Below are 14,484 nucleotides of genomic sequence, written 5' to 3'. Positions count from 1 at the left end.
GTATAAAATCTGCTTGTTGTCTTACTCTGTAACACATCATTTTGTTTTCATGCCCCTTTCAGCTGTCTCATTTATTGTGCCATATCCTATGATGAGCAATGTGATGAAATATGACCCCTTTAAAAAGTTATGAGTACCTGGTGGGTGCATGTGCTGTAAAGAATTTGTGAAGGTAAAAAAGGCAGCTAGGATGACACTCCGGAGAATTTGTTACAGAAGTTGTTTTGGAAATGTTAGACTGGCTTTCTTAATGGAATTTAATCTCAGCAACAAATAATTGTACTATTCAGTTTAATCCGAGCCCTCCTGATTTTTTTTTTGTTGATTTAAGGAACCACTACGAAAATAACAACTATCCCCATGACATCTAAGCCGAATGTCATTGTTGTGCAAAAGACGACTGGAAAAGGGACAACTACTTTTCAAGGCATTCAAGGCAAAAATGTTGTAACAACATTGCTAAATGCCAGCGTAAGTACAGTTGTGCATTGAGGATTTTTAATAATGTTTTGTAGTCTCATTGATTGTCTCTTTTGGTTGTCCTTCTTTAAACTATTCATTGCACTTCATCGGGGACTCTAGAAACATCCCAACATTGAATAGAACTTGATTACCTCATTGAATTGAAACATTTTCTGCCTAAAGTGTGGATCCATTAAACACTTATTTCACTTAATGATGGTTAAACCAATTCTGCATCAAAGAATCTTTGTCAGTTGTACACATTAGAGTTGTGCATGGGATCCTAGACCACTTTAAGCCACTTATACACCTATCAAAATAAATGTTAGAATTCATACGTTTTAATTGCTTACACATAGACTACAACCTGTATCAGGCTACATTAGCTGATTTTCAAGGGCTTTCCTTTTAAAAATAATGCTCAGATAGCAATAACCATGGAGTAATTCAGAGGGCAGTGCATCACTATCAAGTCATGCTTCGTACTGTGGGGGTATGAGTACTGCTTTTATGTGAAAACTTGTCAAAAACTGAGTACAGCCTTTTGAGGTCAGCCACAGAAAACTTTAAGGAGCTAGTAAAGGACAGGGGGTCACACCAAGAGTCGGAAAAAATACAAGCCAGCTCCAGATGTCACAGCTTATTTTAGGGGGCAAATAATTCTGCTCCTTTAGGCCCTCTTTTTCAGTGTACATGAAAAGTCTGTCGCAAACCTTTTTTTCACTGTATTTGTCATAAAAGTTAACTTAGAAGGGCTGAAGAAAGGGTTTCCCCAATTTGGAAATCTTCACCTCCTTGGCAGCTTAGTGTGGTGTTACCTCCAAATTAGTAACTTCACCCTTTCAGCAATACATAAACCTTTGTTGTAACATCTGTTAGAAGACAGCCTTTTTAATTGTGATTGGGCTTGTATTTAGCATCGATGAGGTTTTGAATCTGCAAAATGTGTTTAATTGAGATAGGGAAGAAATGACTCGCCATTCATTCCTTTGTAAGGTGTTAATCTAGTTTCTTTTAAATCTACCTGTTTCCTTGTTTGTGTTCTTCAGAAATCCTTCTTCAAACACAGAAAGAGGTTTACTCATAGTCTTAAAGTGTCACTAGACGTTGGGAATTCTTCCCAATTGTTTAACTATGCTCCCATAAGGATATGTTTTCCAACTTCCAAGTTGTTTCATGCCTGTTACTGAGTTACCTCGCTGCCGAAAGGCCCCTTTTGAAGCCAAAGCTAATACCTAAAAGTACCCAGCCATCGGCACAAGACAGACTGTGATGCCACACTCTACTGTGAGGTCAGAGGTCTCTGATAATTCTGTTTTTGGCAAGCTGGCAGATGTGCAGGATGATTTTTGTGCAACCTGGACCTGGTAAGATTATTGCCGAACCACGACACCAGGCATCGAGTCCCTACTAAAAAAGATGCCCATAAACTTCGTGGAGGAGCTGCAGGATTCATCTTTGCCACTGAATAGGGTCCGAGATTCTGGCACCAGTCCTAATTTTTTCCCACCACTGCCACCCACACCTCCACCTCTTCCACATCACTCACTCCCACATGAAAATCAAGATAAGGACTTGGAACCTGTTAGTCCATATTTTTTCCAAGACTCCTATGAGCACGTTTAGGACCACGGGGTGTTCCATTGGAGGTCTATGTAGCTGGTCCTCAGGGTAACCAAAATTTGGAGCCATACCCACTCAAAGCATCTCCGCTTGATGACCTCTCTGCATACCATGGAGTAATTCAGAGGGCAGTGCATCACTATCCGGTCATGCTGCATACTGTGGGGGTATGAGTACTGCTTTTATGTGAAAACTTGTCAAAAACTGAGTACAGCATTTTGAGGTCGGCCACAGAAAACTTTAAGGAGCTAGTAAAGGACAGGGTGGTCACACCAAGAGTCTGAAAAAATACAAGCCAGCTCCAGATGTCACAGCTTATTTTAGGGGGCAGATAATTCTGGACTTGCGCCTTTAGGCCCTCGAAAGGGTGAGGGGGGGTTCTTCTCAGTGTGTGGGAGAGGCTTTCCTGCCTTATGAGGAATCCAAGAGAATTGATTTGACTAGCAAGCAGGTAGCATTTGGAACAGCACACAATGACGTTTTGTTAACCAGGTGATCTCCTCTACATGTATGATTGTTATCACTGGGAGGAGATGAAGGAGCTGTTAAAATACCTACCAGAGACCCTACTACAAGATGGGAAGGAGATTATTAGCAGTTTTAATATCAGGTCTCCACTTGATGCCACGTACACGGCAGCCAGGGGCATTAACACTGGTGTGCTCATTCACTAAGGGCACCATGATGTCTGCATGGCCTAGGGTAACAAGTTTTAGGTCTGAGGTGCACCAGCTCCCCCTAAATGAACCCTTCAATGTTGAGTATTTGTTCATCCTCAGGTGGACCAGATGTTTGAATATTAAGAAGGGTACAGACATGGCTAAGTCTGAGAGCCCTGCAGTCCCTCTGTCCCAAGGCAACTTACAGAAAGCAGCAATTAAGAGGGGTGTCCAAGCCAGGATCCTGTAAACAAAGACCTCCTTACTAGACATACCCACAGTAGTTTCAGGACCCAGAGCAGCCCACATCCCCTCAAAGTGGTGCATACTTGGGCAATGAGCATGGCTGAGAAGGTACCTTTAGGGGCTCCTCTTTTCCAAAGCAGTGACTCCTCTTCTTTTCCCAATGATGACGCAACACCTGTTGGGGAAAGGTTGAGGCACTCCTACCTCACTGGGAAGACATTACTGCCGGTCAATGGTTACGTTGCGTTATATGGGAAGGCTATTGCCTCAACTTTTTTTTATTCCAGCCAGAACATACCACCTCTCACTATGATCAGTCCATCTTCAGGTTTTACAACAGGTTCTTGCAATGTTGCAAAAGGGAGCAATAAAGCTACTACCAACACATCAACATGACCAGGTGGTGTACTCCCTTTTCCTTTTTGATTCCCAGAAAGTATTGCACACTCAGACCGATCTTAGACCTTCGGCCACTAAATGGGTTCATACATTTAGAACCTTTTCATATGGTCACTGTAGGAAGCTGGCTCTTTAAATAGTACACCAAAAAGAGTAACACTGTCAGAGTCAAGCCAAACCCCAGTTGGCTTTCAGAGGCATAATGATAATCCAAATGCTCTCTTTTGTGTTAGTGTGGGCGAGCAGTCGGGTATATCAGAGGGTAGTGCTAAGCATGTATTGCACACACGTGCAGTAAGTGTGACACACACTGAATAAAGGAATCCAACACCAATTTATAAAAAATAACACTTATTTTTATATGAATTTAGATACCAAGACCAGAATCAGGTATGTTTTTTTCGAGATTTGAATTTACACAGGTTTCGAATGTTGACACTGCAGTTTCTGAAGCGGTAATGTTAACATATGGGAGGAAAACGTGCTGCATTCGGGCACTTGTCAGCAACTTACGGGACTGTTCTCCTAGACTTAATGTGATTATGGGGCAAGGTCTAAGGCCACACCAACAGGTGAACTCGTGCGACTCTGGGGCGGCTGGGCGCAGAGGTATTTCGGTGTTGGGTGCTCCACTCACTTCAATGGGATACAGTCCAGTCGGAAAGAGGCTGCATGCTCAGACTGGGGGACCCAGTATGGGGGCACCCACAGGAGAGCTTAGTCCTTTAGATGCTCAGTCACTTGGGGACACCAGTGGTCTACTTCTCAGGCTGTGGAGGTCTGGTGCATTGTTTTTTTTGCTGTTGTGTCTGTACAGGAAACACTCATGGTTAGAGGGAGTGTGCGGGCCTGCAGAAGGATGCTGCAGGTGGCGACTGGAACTCCAGTCTGGTCAGACCAAAGAATGGCTCGGCTCTTGTCGGTCTCAGGACCCTGTGGGCACCTTCACCTCGATTGGAAGCAGGGCTCTGGGTTGCGGGTGTAGAGGTGCTTTGAGGTGTCAGATGGGAGCGGTCGGGGCCTCACTCTTTGCTTTTAGTTTTGCAGAAAAGGAACAAACAGGTCAGCTCAGGCACTCTCTGTGTGGGTCTCACTACCTCTGAAGTCCCTCAACCTGCAGGTCAGTCTTCCTTGGCATTGGTGTCCGGACTGGACACAAAAAGACTTGGTTGTTGCAAGGGGTCCAGTACCCCAGGTATTGGTGTTGTGTGGCGTTGGTCGGTCCTGCTGCCATCTCACTTAGAGGGAGGATGGATCTGACCTGTAGGAGCATGACAATCTCTTTTTGGGTTGCTGCTGCATTGGTAGTCTTAGTGAGTGGCAGGTCGGTGTATCAGACATTGCTTCTTTGGTGCTTGCAGCTGCTGGGGAGTAGCTTCTCTACTCCAAGGGAGTTTCTTTGGCAGTTGGCGAAGCACTGGCAGCCCTTAAAAAGTCTGCACAGTGGCAGGACAGATCGGTTTCTCCACGAGGGTCAGGTGCAGCAGGCAGGCTGGCGGGGTTAGCGCCAAGCCAGTCATTGCTCCTCTGTTCTCGGGTCAGCTTTTTCCACTCCTTCTTTGTGTCCTTTGAAATCAGAGGTCCGGGTATCAGGGGTGCCACCTAAATGCTGTATTTAGGGGTGTTACAGGAAGTATTGGGTGGTAGCCAATGGCCTACTGACCTTTAGGGTGACTACACCCTCTATATGACCACTTCCTGTGGGAAGTGGGTATTAACCTGACCCAGAGGACCTAATTCCAACAAAAACCAAGATAGTGGAATTTCCCTAGCCATGAGCCCATTAGGTAGTTCACTTTAGGGGTGGTACTAGCCTGAAGGTTAACACCTCTCCTGACTATCTCATTTTCCCACCTGTCCTGGTGTCAAACGGTCCCAGGGCAGGGGGTTGGCATTTCCCCTGTCTGGTGAAGCCTTGAGTCACATATCAAAGGTGGCAGAGGCCTTTGAAGCCTCCTGCCTTGATACACTGATTTACTAGCGTACCTGGAGGAAGAGGTGTAAACACCTCCCGACATAGCAAGCATTCTTTCTGACTTCTGAGAGCATTGCTCTCACCTCCTAGGGGGTCAGAAACTCGACTGTGGTGGCAGGCTGGACTGGACCAGTCAGCTAGCACTAAAGGGCTTGTAAGGTTCAGGGGGTATCTCTAAGGCCAGAATTGTCGACTTTGGAGCTGGGGATCGATGTTCCAGTGTCAGAGTTCGTTCAACATCTAGTAATTCTAGGCAAATCACTTAGGGCCATATGTTTCAAAAAAGAGTTTTGCAATTCTCAAATTGCGATTTTTAGCGAATCGCAAAATTCAATGTATGTAGGATTTGCAAAAAATGTTGCGAATTCTACATATTCCTTATTTGCGAATTGCAAATTGAGATTTCCAAATAAGGAATACCTTCCCATTCATTCCTATGGGCTAGGAGGCCCATAGGAACGAATGGGAGGACATTCTTAATTTGCGATTAGAGAATCGCAAATTGAGAATGCAATTTCAGGGTTGCAAGGGTGCCAAATGGACACCCTGTTTCACCCCTGAAATATGCATGTGTGCACATTTTGCGCACATACATGCCCTAAGGGCCTTTCAGATCCATGATACACCCTGCATTCCACCAATACTGACTGTGATCGACAGTGATTTTAACTGATGGGCCACGGTTTGCTGTCTTGATTCCTTACGTAGCTATCTCGTGTCGAAAGTGACACAAAAAAATCAAGGCATTTGGCTACACAACAAGTTCCCTTTTGGAATACAGTTACGGAATAAGCGGTTAGCTGTTATGGCATTCTGAGAATGCTCAGAAAGATCATTGATTTTGTACCTTCTTCTTTATGGAGGATCATGGTACAGGCTTTAGTTTTTTTGCGCTTGGACTACTTAGATTTTTTGTGCTTGGACTACTTAGATTTTTTTGCGCTTGTACTACAGTAATTCTCTCCATCTAGAATGCAAACACTATGTATTAAAGAAATTGCAGGTGGTGCAAAATGTACCAGTCTGTCTCCTTTTAACCGCATGCGTGCGGGCGGAATTCCGCCCGTACGCTGGGATTTACTCATTCCCATGTTTCATGACGAGCTGGGCTCGTCATGAGCGTGCGAGGAGGCTACCTCATGACGAGCCCAGCTCGTCATGAGCGTCGAAGGGGTTAAGGATACCGAAGCATTACCCTTTTCCTAGTTCATTGACCTCTTTGTGCTGGCTACCTATAACAAGGATTCAGTTCAAAGCTCTCTGTATTGCTTATCAAATTTGTCAAAAAAGGGCCCTTCGCTATTACATCACTTGATACGATCCTATATGCCTACTAGAACCTTGAGATCCTCAATCTCTCATCTGACTTTTACCCCAATAGTGCAGAATGTCATGATGGGCACTCCTTCTCTTATCTTTTCTCTAAGTTATGGAATTCTCTACTTATCGGGTTACGAAAGACAAACTGAGATTCAGGAAACAGCTGAAATCCTGTCTATTTGTCTAATTTGACTGAGGTGGGCCTTGAACTATGTTCCAGAGCTGGGGAGGCATATCTCGGTTAACTATGCGCTTTACAACTTCTCAGAATAGAATACTTGCAGCTCGTGTACCTGGACCAGTGGGAGCTACCCCAGTGCACCTGTGTAGAAATGCTTTTCACATCTTACCATATCTAGATGACCGGCTGATCAAGAGCAGCATCAAGAGACAGTGATCAAGATGTAGTCTCTTTACTCCACAGTTTTCACTACGAATGCGAAGAAATTGGATCTACAGCAGTAGCAAATCCAGCCCTTTCTATGGCCCGTCATTATGCTAACAGGCAAGGGTGATGGCATTCTAACAGCTGCCGTTTCTTATCAGACACAAAGTCCTGTTACTGTTTCAACTGCCATGAAGTTGTTGGGAATGGTGGCCTAAGGCTTAACAGTTGTGGCGTATGCCAGATGGCACAGGCATCCAGATCGGTGCAATCTGCTCAAGTGGAAGGGCTTTGGGAGGATTTAGTGTTGGTAACTACCAAGGCTCTGCATTCACTGCTTTGGTGGAACAGCAACAATATGCTGCTTGTCAGACTTTACAGTGAACCTCTTCAGCAAATGACCATCCACACAGACTCGTCTTCCATGGGAGAGAAGTTCACCGCGAAGAAAAGATTCAGTGAATGCATACTCAGCACCAACAAAAGTGCCACATGACCTGTCTCTAAATCAAGCTATCAACTAACTCTTAATATCTTTGTGCAATTTCATATATCCTGCACTTCTATAAAGCAGGTCTTACCGGCTCTTTTATACAGCTGCACCCAGCAACCGTTGAAACTTACCTTCAAAACCGACAGCAGGCTTGAGTGTTTAAAATTCCAGTGCTTAAAGACTTTATGGAGTGTTAAAGAGGGTAGTACCTCCAAAGGTGCCTCCAGCACTAGAATGGAACCTTAATATTCCTCTTATAAGACTCATGGGTCCTTCTGTCAAATCTCTACACTTGTGTCCGAGATTAATAAACAATAACCACTATCAGCCTCTCAAAATATCATTCATTAGGGCTACTTTGTAACCCTAATTAACAAATCTTTTATTGGCTTAGCAAGGGGGTCTTGTTTGTATTAGCACAGTAGGTTACCTGCACAAGGGAAACTTCATCCACACATGCAACTGAGGTGTTAATTCATCATTAATATTAATATAGAATTTTTAGTGGTTGAAATGTGGGAGCTAAAAAGGCTGTATTTGTTTCATTAGTGATCTGTAAAGTATAGGTATTTTCACAACAGTAGCTGTCTGCATTGTCGCGTAACCCTAAACGTTGCACTTTGTGTAAGTAACGTTTGCTTATCTGTTCCTTGTTATGGCAAATCGCGGGACCCATGCCGGATGATGATGCGTGAAATGTTGTAATTTTCTTCTTATTGACCTACTCAGCTGTTAATTTCTTAAACATGTTTGGCAATATATTCATGCAAAATTATAGGAGGCTAAGAAGTCTCCATTCGCCTACATTACAGGGGGAAAAGACGCTCCAGGGAATATCGACAGGAACAAAGCCTGCAATCATCACTGCTACAAGGCCAATAACTAAAATGATTGTCACTCAGCCAAAAGGGATGGGGTCAGCGGTTCAGCCAGCAACCAAAATCATCCCTACTAAAATAGTCTATGGGCAGCAAGGGAAAACTCAGGTAAGTGTGCTACACTTTAACAGTCCCTCATATTTCAATGGTCGTTTTGTGGTTTTTCTTAGTAGTCAAAAATACATTTTCTAACTGATGTTCTGCTTGAGTGATGGGGCTCTTTAGAAACTGATGCCCTCGTTCTTGAAGGTAGTGCATGTATGAGTTAGTCCTAAAAGCGCAAATAGTTCTATGTGAATGCAAATCTACTTCTTGAATTAAGAAATTCCTGCAGGTTTGTCTTCTTGGACAAACAGACACTTTTGTGTGTTTTCACAGAACCATTTTCTGACCCCATCCAATCCTGGAGAGTTTGTGGTCTACTTCACGGTTTGAATGGGATGGTGGATGTTAGCAAATGCATTTGTACTTTCCTGTGGTTTTGCATACAAGTGTATTATTTCTTTCATGCAGTTCAATAAACTTTTCAAGCATTATGCTTTTAACCTACAAGTAGATAAGGTTTCCAGGTCTTATCTGGAAATGTTTTTTGTGAATTCTTGAAAATAGTAAATATACACTAATGCAATATTGTTACTCTTATTCTCAAGTTTCTCCTCATGCTGCTGTTTATCAAGACCCTTGTGTAGCTTCAGGTCAGGAACCTCTTTCTCTACCACCATTTCATGGGCACAACTCCATCTCTGTTTTTAACAAACGTGGAGGTGCCAGGACTTGTTGTTTGTATGGATGTAAACACGCTAATAATATTACTGCTTCCAGTCAGTTTGGTGCCTACTGCTTACCTCCTCTTATACGGGGCTCTGGAAAAAAAAACATAGTTTACTTCTGAAGAAGAGTTGGAACAGCTTTAGTTTTGAGCTGATATGTCGAAAAACATCAGATACACTCCACTTGTTATGACCAGAAAAAAACGCAAGTCAGGTGTATGGTAATTGTTTTTTACATACTCCGGTCCCTGTTCTGTCTACAGATCCTCAACTTGCAGCAGACCCTAGTATTCTAGGTAGAGGAAATGCTCATTAGCACCATTCTTGCTCCCAAAAATACGAAGTAGATACAAATTACGATTCTCTGTTACCTGGTAGAAACATTACATCTTCCAACAATATTGCTCTCATTATTATTAAGCTAGTGGAGTCTTTAAACATACTCCTGCTTTCGAAATGTGCTTGCTAACATCTGTTTTCAGGTTTGGCACCCTCTACACCAGGTCAACTGAGTTTTTAAAATTGAACCCCAAAAAAGCCTGGTACTTAACTGTCAAACTTGTTGAAGGGACAATGACAGGCACAGCACATAATAATAAAGTCACTAAGTATGTTAATTTTTTCCAAAGATCAAGGTTCAATGCACTATCTTTCAAAGCAATTTTTTTAGTGCAGGGAATACTGTTTCAGGATTGCTGATACTGGTGCTTAATGCTTTTAGTGCGCCACAATTTTTTTTTTACAACAAAGAACATCAGCTGAATAGCAGCCACTGGTGATCCAAGACGGTGGCCTTTTCAGGGAGTTACCGATGGGATGATGTTGATCCATAATGCATCCTCCCTCGCTTCTCCAGATGCACACTTTTGATGAATAACATGTACTGCAGGAGCCAGGTGTACACAAATGGAGTATTTGTGATTCTTTTTCAGAAAGAGTCGAGGCAAGAGTGGTGAAATGCAAGGCGATCTTGAAATCCGCTTACGATAATTTGCTTAGAAGACCAGAATTTATTTGTCTGTGCCAAAAATCTTAGCAGTCTGTCTGATAGACTTTAGAAACTCAGTTGTTGTCTAGCATTTTGAGATTTGAGACAGTGCCTTAACATCACGTCACAGTTGCTCAAGACTAGAAGTGGGCTTTTACATGGTACTTCCGTTACATGCATTAATCTCCTGTTTAAAGGCATCTCTTCTTTTTTTTTAGGTTCTGATAAAGCCAAAGCCAGTGACATTCCAGACTACCATGATGAGTGAGCACACTCGCCAACTTGTGACCGAAACCCTGCAGCAAGCCTCCAGGGTGGTTGAGGCTAGCACCACATCCATCCAAGAAGTTAAGGAAGACGTACAGGGCTATGCAGACAGCAGTTCGTCATCCACTGAATCCTCACAGAGTTCCCAAGGTACATTGTTTGATAAGCCTCATCTTGGTGTAGGGTCAAATATGTTTAACATATATGTAAGTTAGGACTTGTGTAGAGACTCAGAGGTACTAATTACATATCTGTATGAAGCAGGAAGTGATCATGAGACCATGACAGCACATTTATAATATGGAGGGTGATCACCAAGCAACACTTTCAAAATAGTTAAAACCCCTGAAATGTACGTCTACATTTGACAGTATTTGAAACTTGCAGTAACCTATTTGCTTACACACTATCTGATTCAAACAATTTTAGTTGCCTGGGCTGCTAGCACAGTAGGATGTACGAACTGCAAAGTAGATGTCTGTGTGTAAAGATTTGTTTGAATGGTTCCGCAGAATAAGGTAAGCACCAGGGTTTGCTTGAAATTGCCCTGTCCCCATTTTGAGTCCAGTGCTCTACAAATCAACGTAGGAAAAACTTTCACAATGCAGTCCTCTTCTAAGAATGAACTGTATTCTGTAAAAGCACACCACAGTGTACGAAGCATCGTTGTTTACATTGCTTTCAGCACAATCCAAACCTTCTGAGCCGTCTTCGTGTTTTTTCCCCAGACTCATAGAAAAGTCTGTTCATGAATGATGAGCATTCTCATTGCTGGAAGTAACTTCAACAACCTAATTTTGATAGTCAAACCATGTCTTCAAGAAACCAAAGCCTTTATTATTTGAAACTCTGTTCTTAACTATGTGATCTGAAAGAGACAATTAGTAAAAGGTTCCTTACCTTAGAATTACCCCCAGGTGTCAGACTGGATCCGGAGAATTCTTTTCGTAGCAGTACCCCTGTGCGTCGGTAGGTGGCATCGGTCAACACCATGTTCGTCGACGGCGTCGTGTTCGCCGGGATGACGTCACAGTATCTACTTAGACACCGCTCTTGGGCGCTGACATCAGTTCTTTCTTTTTCCGTGCCAGCCAGTTCTAATCCGGCTAGAGCGATACCTCTTGTCTCTCTTTGACTACTATTTTTCAACTTTGGTTGACTTCTTTTCGAGTTGTTCGACTACTGGTGCACGTAGGGATGTCTCGACCTCGAACAGTCTTCAAGGCTTGCGACTCCTGTCGTAAGTTGATGTCAGTTACGGACCCACACCTCGTGTGCCTTTGGTGTTTGGAGCGCGACCACAACCCAAAGTCATGCTCTTACTGCCGAGCCATGAACCCAAAATCTATGCTGGAGCATTCCCAAAAGCTTCTCAATGCCCGGCAGTCCGCTCCCTGCCGCTCGAGAGGGAGTTCGTGGGACCGGTTGCGGAGCCATCATCATCACCACCATTCATCGTCGAAGTCTTCATCTTCGGGTAAGTTGAAGCACAAAAAGAAGGTGAAGAATCATTGTTGCTCTTCGCGTTCTCCCCGTCCGCCAGCCGACGTGATGCGGGATGCGGATGGTGATCGTCCTGCGGAGCCTGCTGGCTCAGCTCCGAGCTTCCCTCCTTTTCTGCAAGCGGGGGCGACCCCATCCCAACTTTGTAGTTTTTACAAAGCTCTTCACTCGATCTTTTGGCAGCTCGACTCCGCCGGCGCGTCTTAGGGTCCCGGGGACTCGGCTGGGGGTTCTAGGCCTTCGAACCCGGTGGCTTCGGCTCTGCTGCCGGAGGGCCGCCAGGGATCCAGATTGGCGCCGGTTGACCTTATGACACCTCCGGCGTCAAATCTACTGACAACGCCTCCACCCCTTCTAACGCCGGTTGTGTCAACACCGGCCTCCATCCTGACCTGGACACGGAGCCGGACCGACGTCGACTGACGCCTGATCCGGCGCAGAGGGGTACTTTTGTGCCATTGTTCTATCCTGGAGTTCCTTTTCGCCCTGAGTGGCAGCCAGAAGAGGATGAGGAGGACTGGGAGGGGTCTGGTGACCCTTTAGCTGACCAGTTGTGTGAACCGGACTGAAGAGAGGAGTTGGGTGAGGCCAGTGATCTGGATACCTCACCAGACCCCTGTATGCTTTCTCCCCCTACCGTGGCTATGGAGTAGGGAGCCTGATAGGCTGTGGTGTTGCTTCGGGTGGGTGAGGCCTTGAACCTTGAACTTCCTTCGGTGGCGGTCAGGACCAACCGTCTGACCGAGGTGCTTTAAACAGCAGCGGCCTCTTCGGAGCCCCTACTGCCATTCAATGAGGCTCTTAGTGACATACTTCGGGGCACCTGGTCCAAGCCCAGCACAGGGGTTCCTGTGGATAGGATGATTGCCCGATGCTACCGCCCGGCCCCGGGATACCCACTTTTCCTCTCGCAACACCCTACCCCTGAGACCTTGGTAGTCCAAGCCTCTACTTCTAAGGGCACATTCCCTACTGCTCCCCAAGATAGGGAATACAAGAAGCTGGACCATCTTGGGAAGAAGATGTTTTCTTATGCCAGCTTGGGACTGCAATGGTAAACACAGCATGTCTTCAAGGCCGTTATTCTCCCTCTGTGTGGGTTACAGTTGCGCAGTTGCTGCCGATTTGTCTGGAGGAGACCCGGTCTACTCTCTCCCGTGCAGTCACTGAGGGCAGCGATGCAGCGACGTTTGCCATTCCGTGTGGACCGGACACCGTCGACTCGCTAGGCAGAACAATTTCAACGTCGGTAGCCCTGCAACGCTACGCCTGACTGAAGTCCACTGGCTTTTCAGGCGATGTCCAATCGACTCTTTTTTGGACATGCCCATTGATGGCCGTCGCTTGATTAGCGACAAAGCGGACAACGCACTCAAGCGTTTTAAGGATTCTAGGGCTACGGACAGATCCTTGGGCCTCGCTACCACTTCTTGCCCCGCGCAGTCTGCTTTTTGCCCCTTTCGTGGTTACGGAAGGGGTGCCCGCCACGTTCTCCCCAGAGCCGCAGGTCCGCGCAAACTGTTCAGCCTCTATGTATTTGGACACGTGGGACCCAGCGTCGTGGACCAGTGGGCCACTAGGCGGGCCAGTGCACCAGCGCCCGCTCTGCAGCAGCCTCCAAACCCTCCTAGTCTGTCCTTTCAGGGCCACCAGTTGCCAGTGGGCGGCAGGATCCGCCTTCACCTCCCCCACTGGCAAACCATCACGTCGGACAGGTGGGTGTTGCAGATAGTCTGAAGGAGCTACTTCCCCCTCCGTCCATGCCACCACAATTCCATCGCATATTGGAGGATTACTTGGCCGTTCTCCATCAGGAAGTTACGGCTCTCTTGGCCAAGGGGGCTATCGAGTGAGTTCCTGCCCCAGAAGAAGGTTGTGGCTGTTAATCCCACTACATACCACTACTCTCTGGTGCCCAAGAAGGACAAAGGTCTGCGTCCTAGCTTGGATCTCAGGAACGTCAACCGCTTCCTCCGGATGGAGAAGTTCAAAATGTTGACTTTGGCTCAGGTCTTGTCTGCCCTCGACCCTGGAGACTGGATGGTAGCGTTGGACTTGCTGAACTCCTATTTCCACATTCCCACCCTGCCGACCCACAGGCGTTACCTACGGTTCAAGGTAGGCCACGAGCACTTTCAGTTTACCATTCTCCCCTTCGGCCTTACCAGCGCCCCTCGGGTGTTCACGAAAGTGATGGCGGTGGTCACAGCACATCTGCGCAGATCAAGGGTTCCAGTCTTCCCTTATCTCTATCTCGACTGGCTGTTGAAGACGGGTTCGCCCCAGGCTGTTATTTCCCACCTCCAGACTACGACGGACCTCCTGCATTCGCTGGGGTTCACTAACCATATGCTGAAGTCGCACCTGATTCCCTCTCAGAAGCTCCTTTTCATTGGAGCGGTTCTGGACACAACGCAGTTTCGCGCCTATCCTCCCGAGCAGTGAGTCTGGGTTATTCGGGCTATGATACAGAGGTTTCAGCCCCTATCCCCGGTTTCGATCAGAATGACCCTGAG

General features: G+C 45.8%; 1 protein-coding gene across 6 annotated transcripts in view; it reads left to right on the top strand.

The window, feature by feature from the left end:
• EMSY (EMSY transcriptional repressor, BRCA2 interacting) overlaps positions 1-14,484 on the top strand; it is a 377,116-nt gene that overhangs the window by 218,312 nt on the left and 144,320 nt on the right. For all 6 annotated transcript variants that reach the window (XM_078658523.1, XM_078658521.1, XM_078658522.1 and 3 more), the window contains exons 12-14: positions 332-471; positions 8,375-8,548; positions 10,417-10,615. In XM_078658523.1, coding sequence (XP_078514649.1) covers positions 332-471; positions 8,375-8,548; positions 10,417-10,615 — 513 coding nt within the window. The remainder of the gene's footprint in view (positions 1-331; positions 472-8,374; positions 8,549-10,416; positions 10,616-14,484) is intronic.

The sequence above is a fragment of the Lissotriton helveticus genome, chromosome 8, assembly GCF_964261635.1.
Source record: "Lissotriton helveticus chromosome 8, aLisHel1.1, whole genome shotgun sequence".
In the NCBI taxonomy this organism is placed as follows: domain Eukaryota; kingdom Metazoa; phylum Chordata; class Amphibia; order Caudata; family Salamandridae; genus Lissotriton; species Lissotriton helveticus.
The sequence above is the reverse complement of the archived record's forward strand: the minus strand, read 5'-3'. Positions and strand labels throughout refer to the sequence as shown.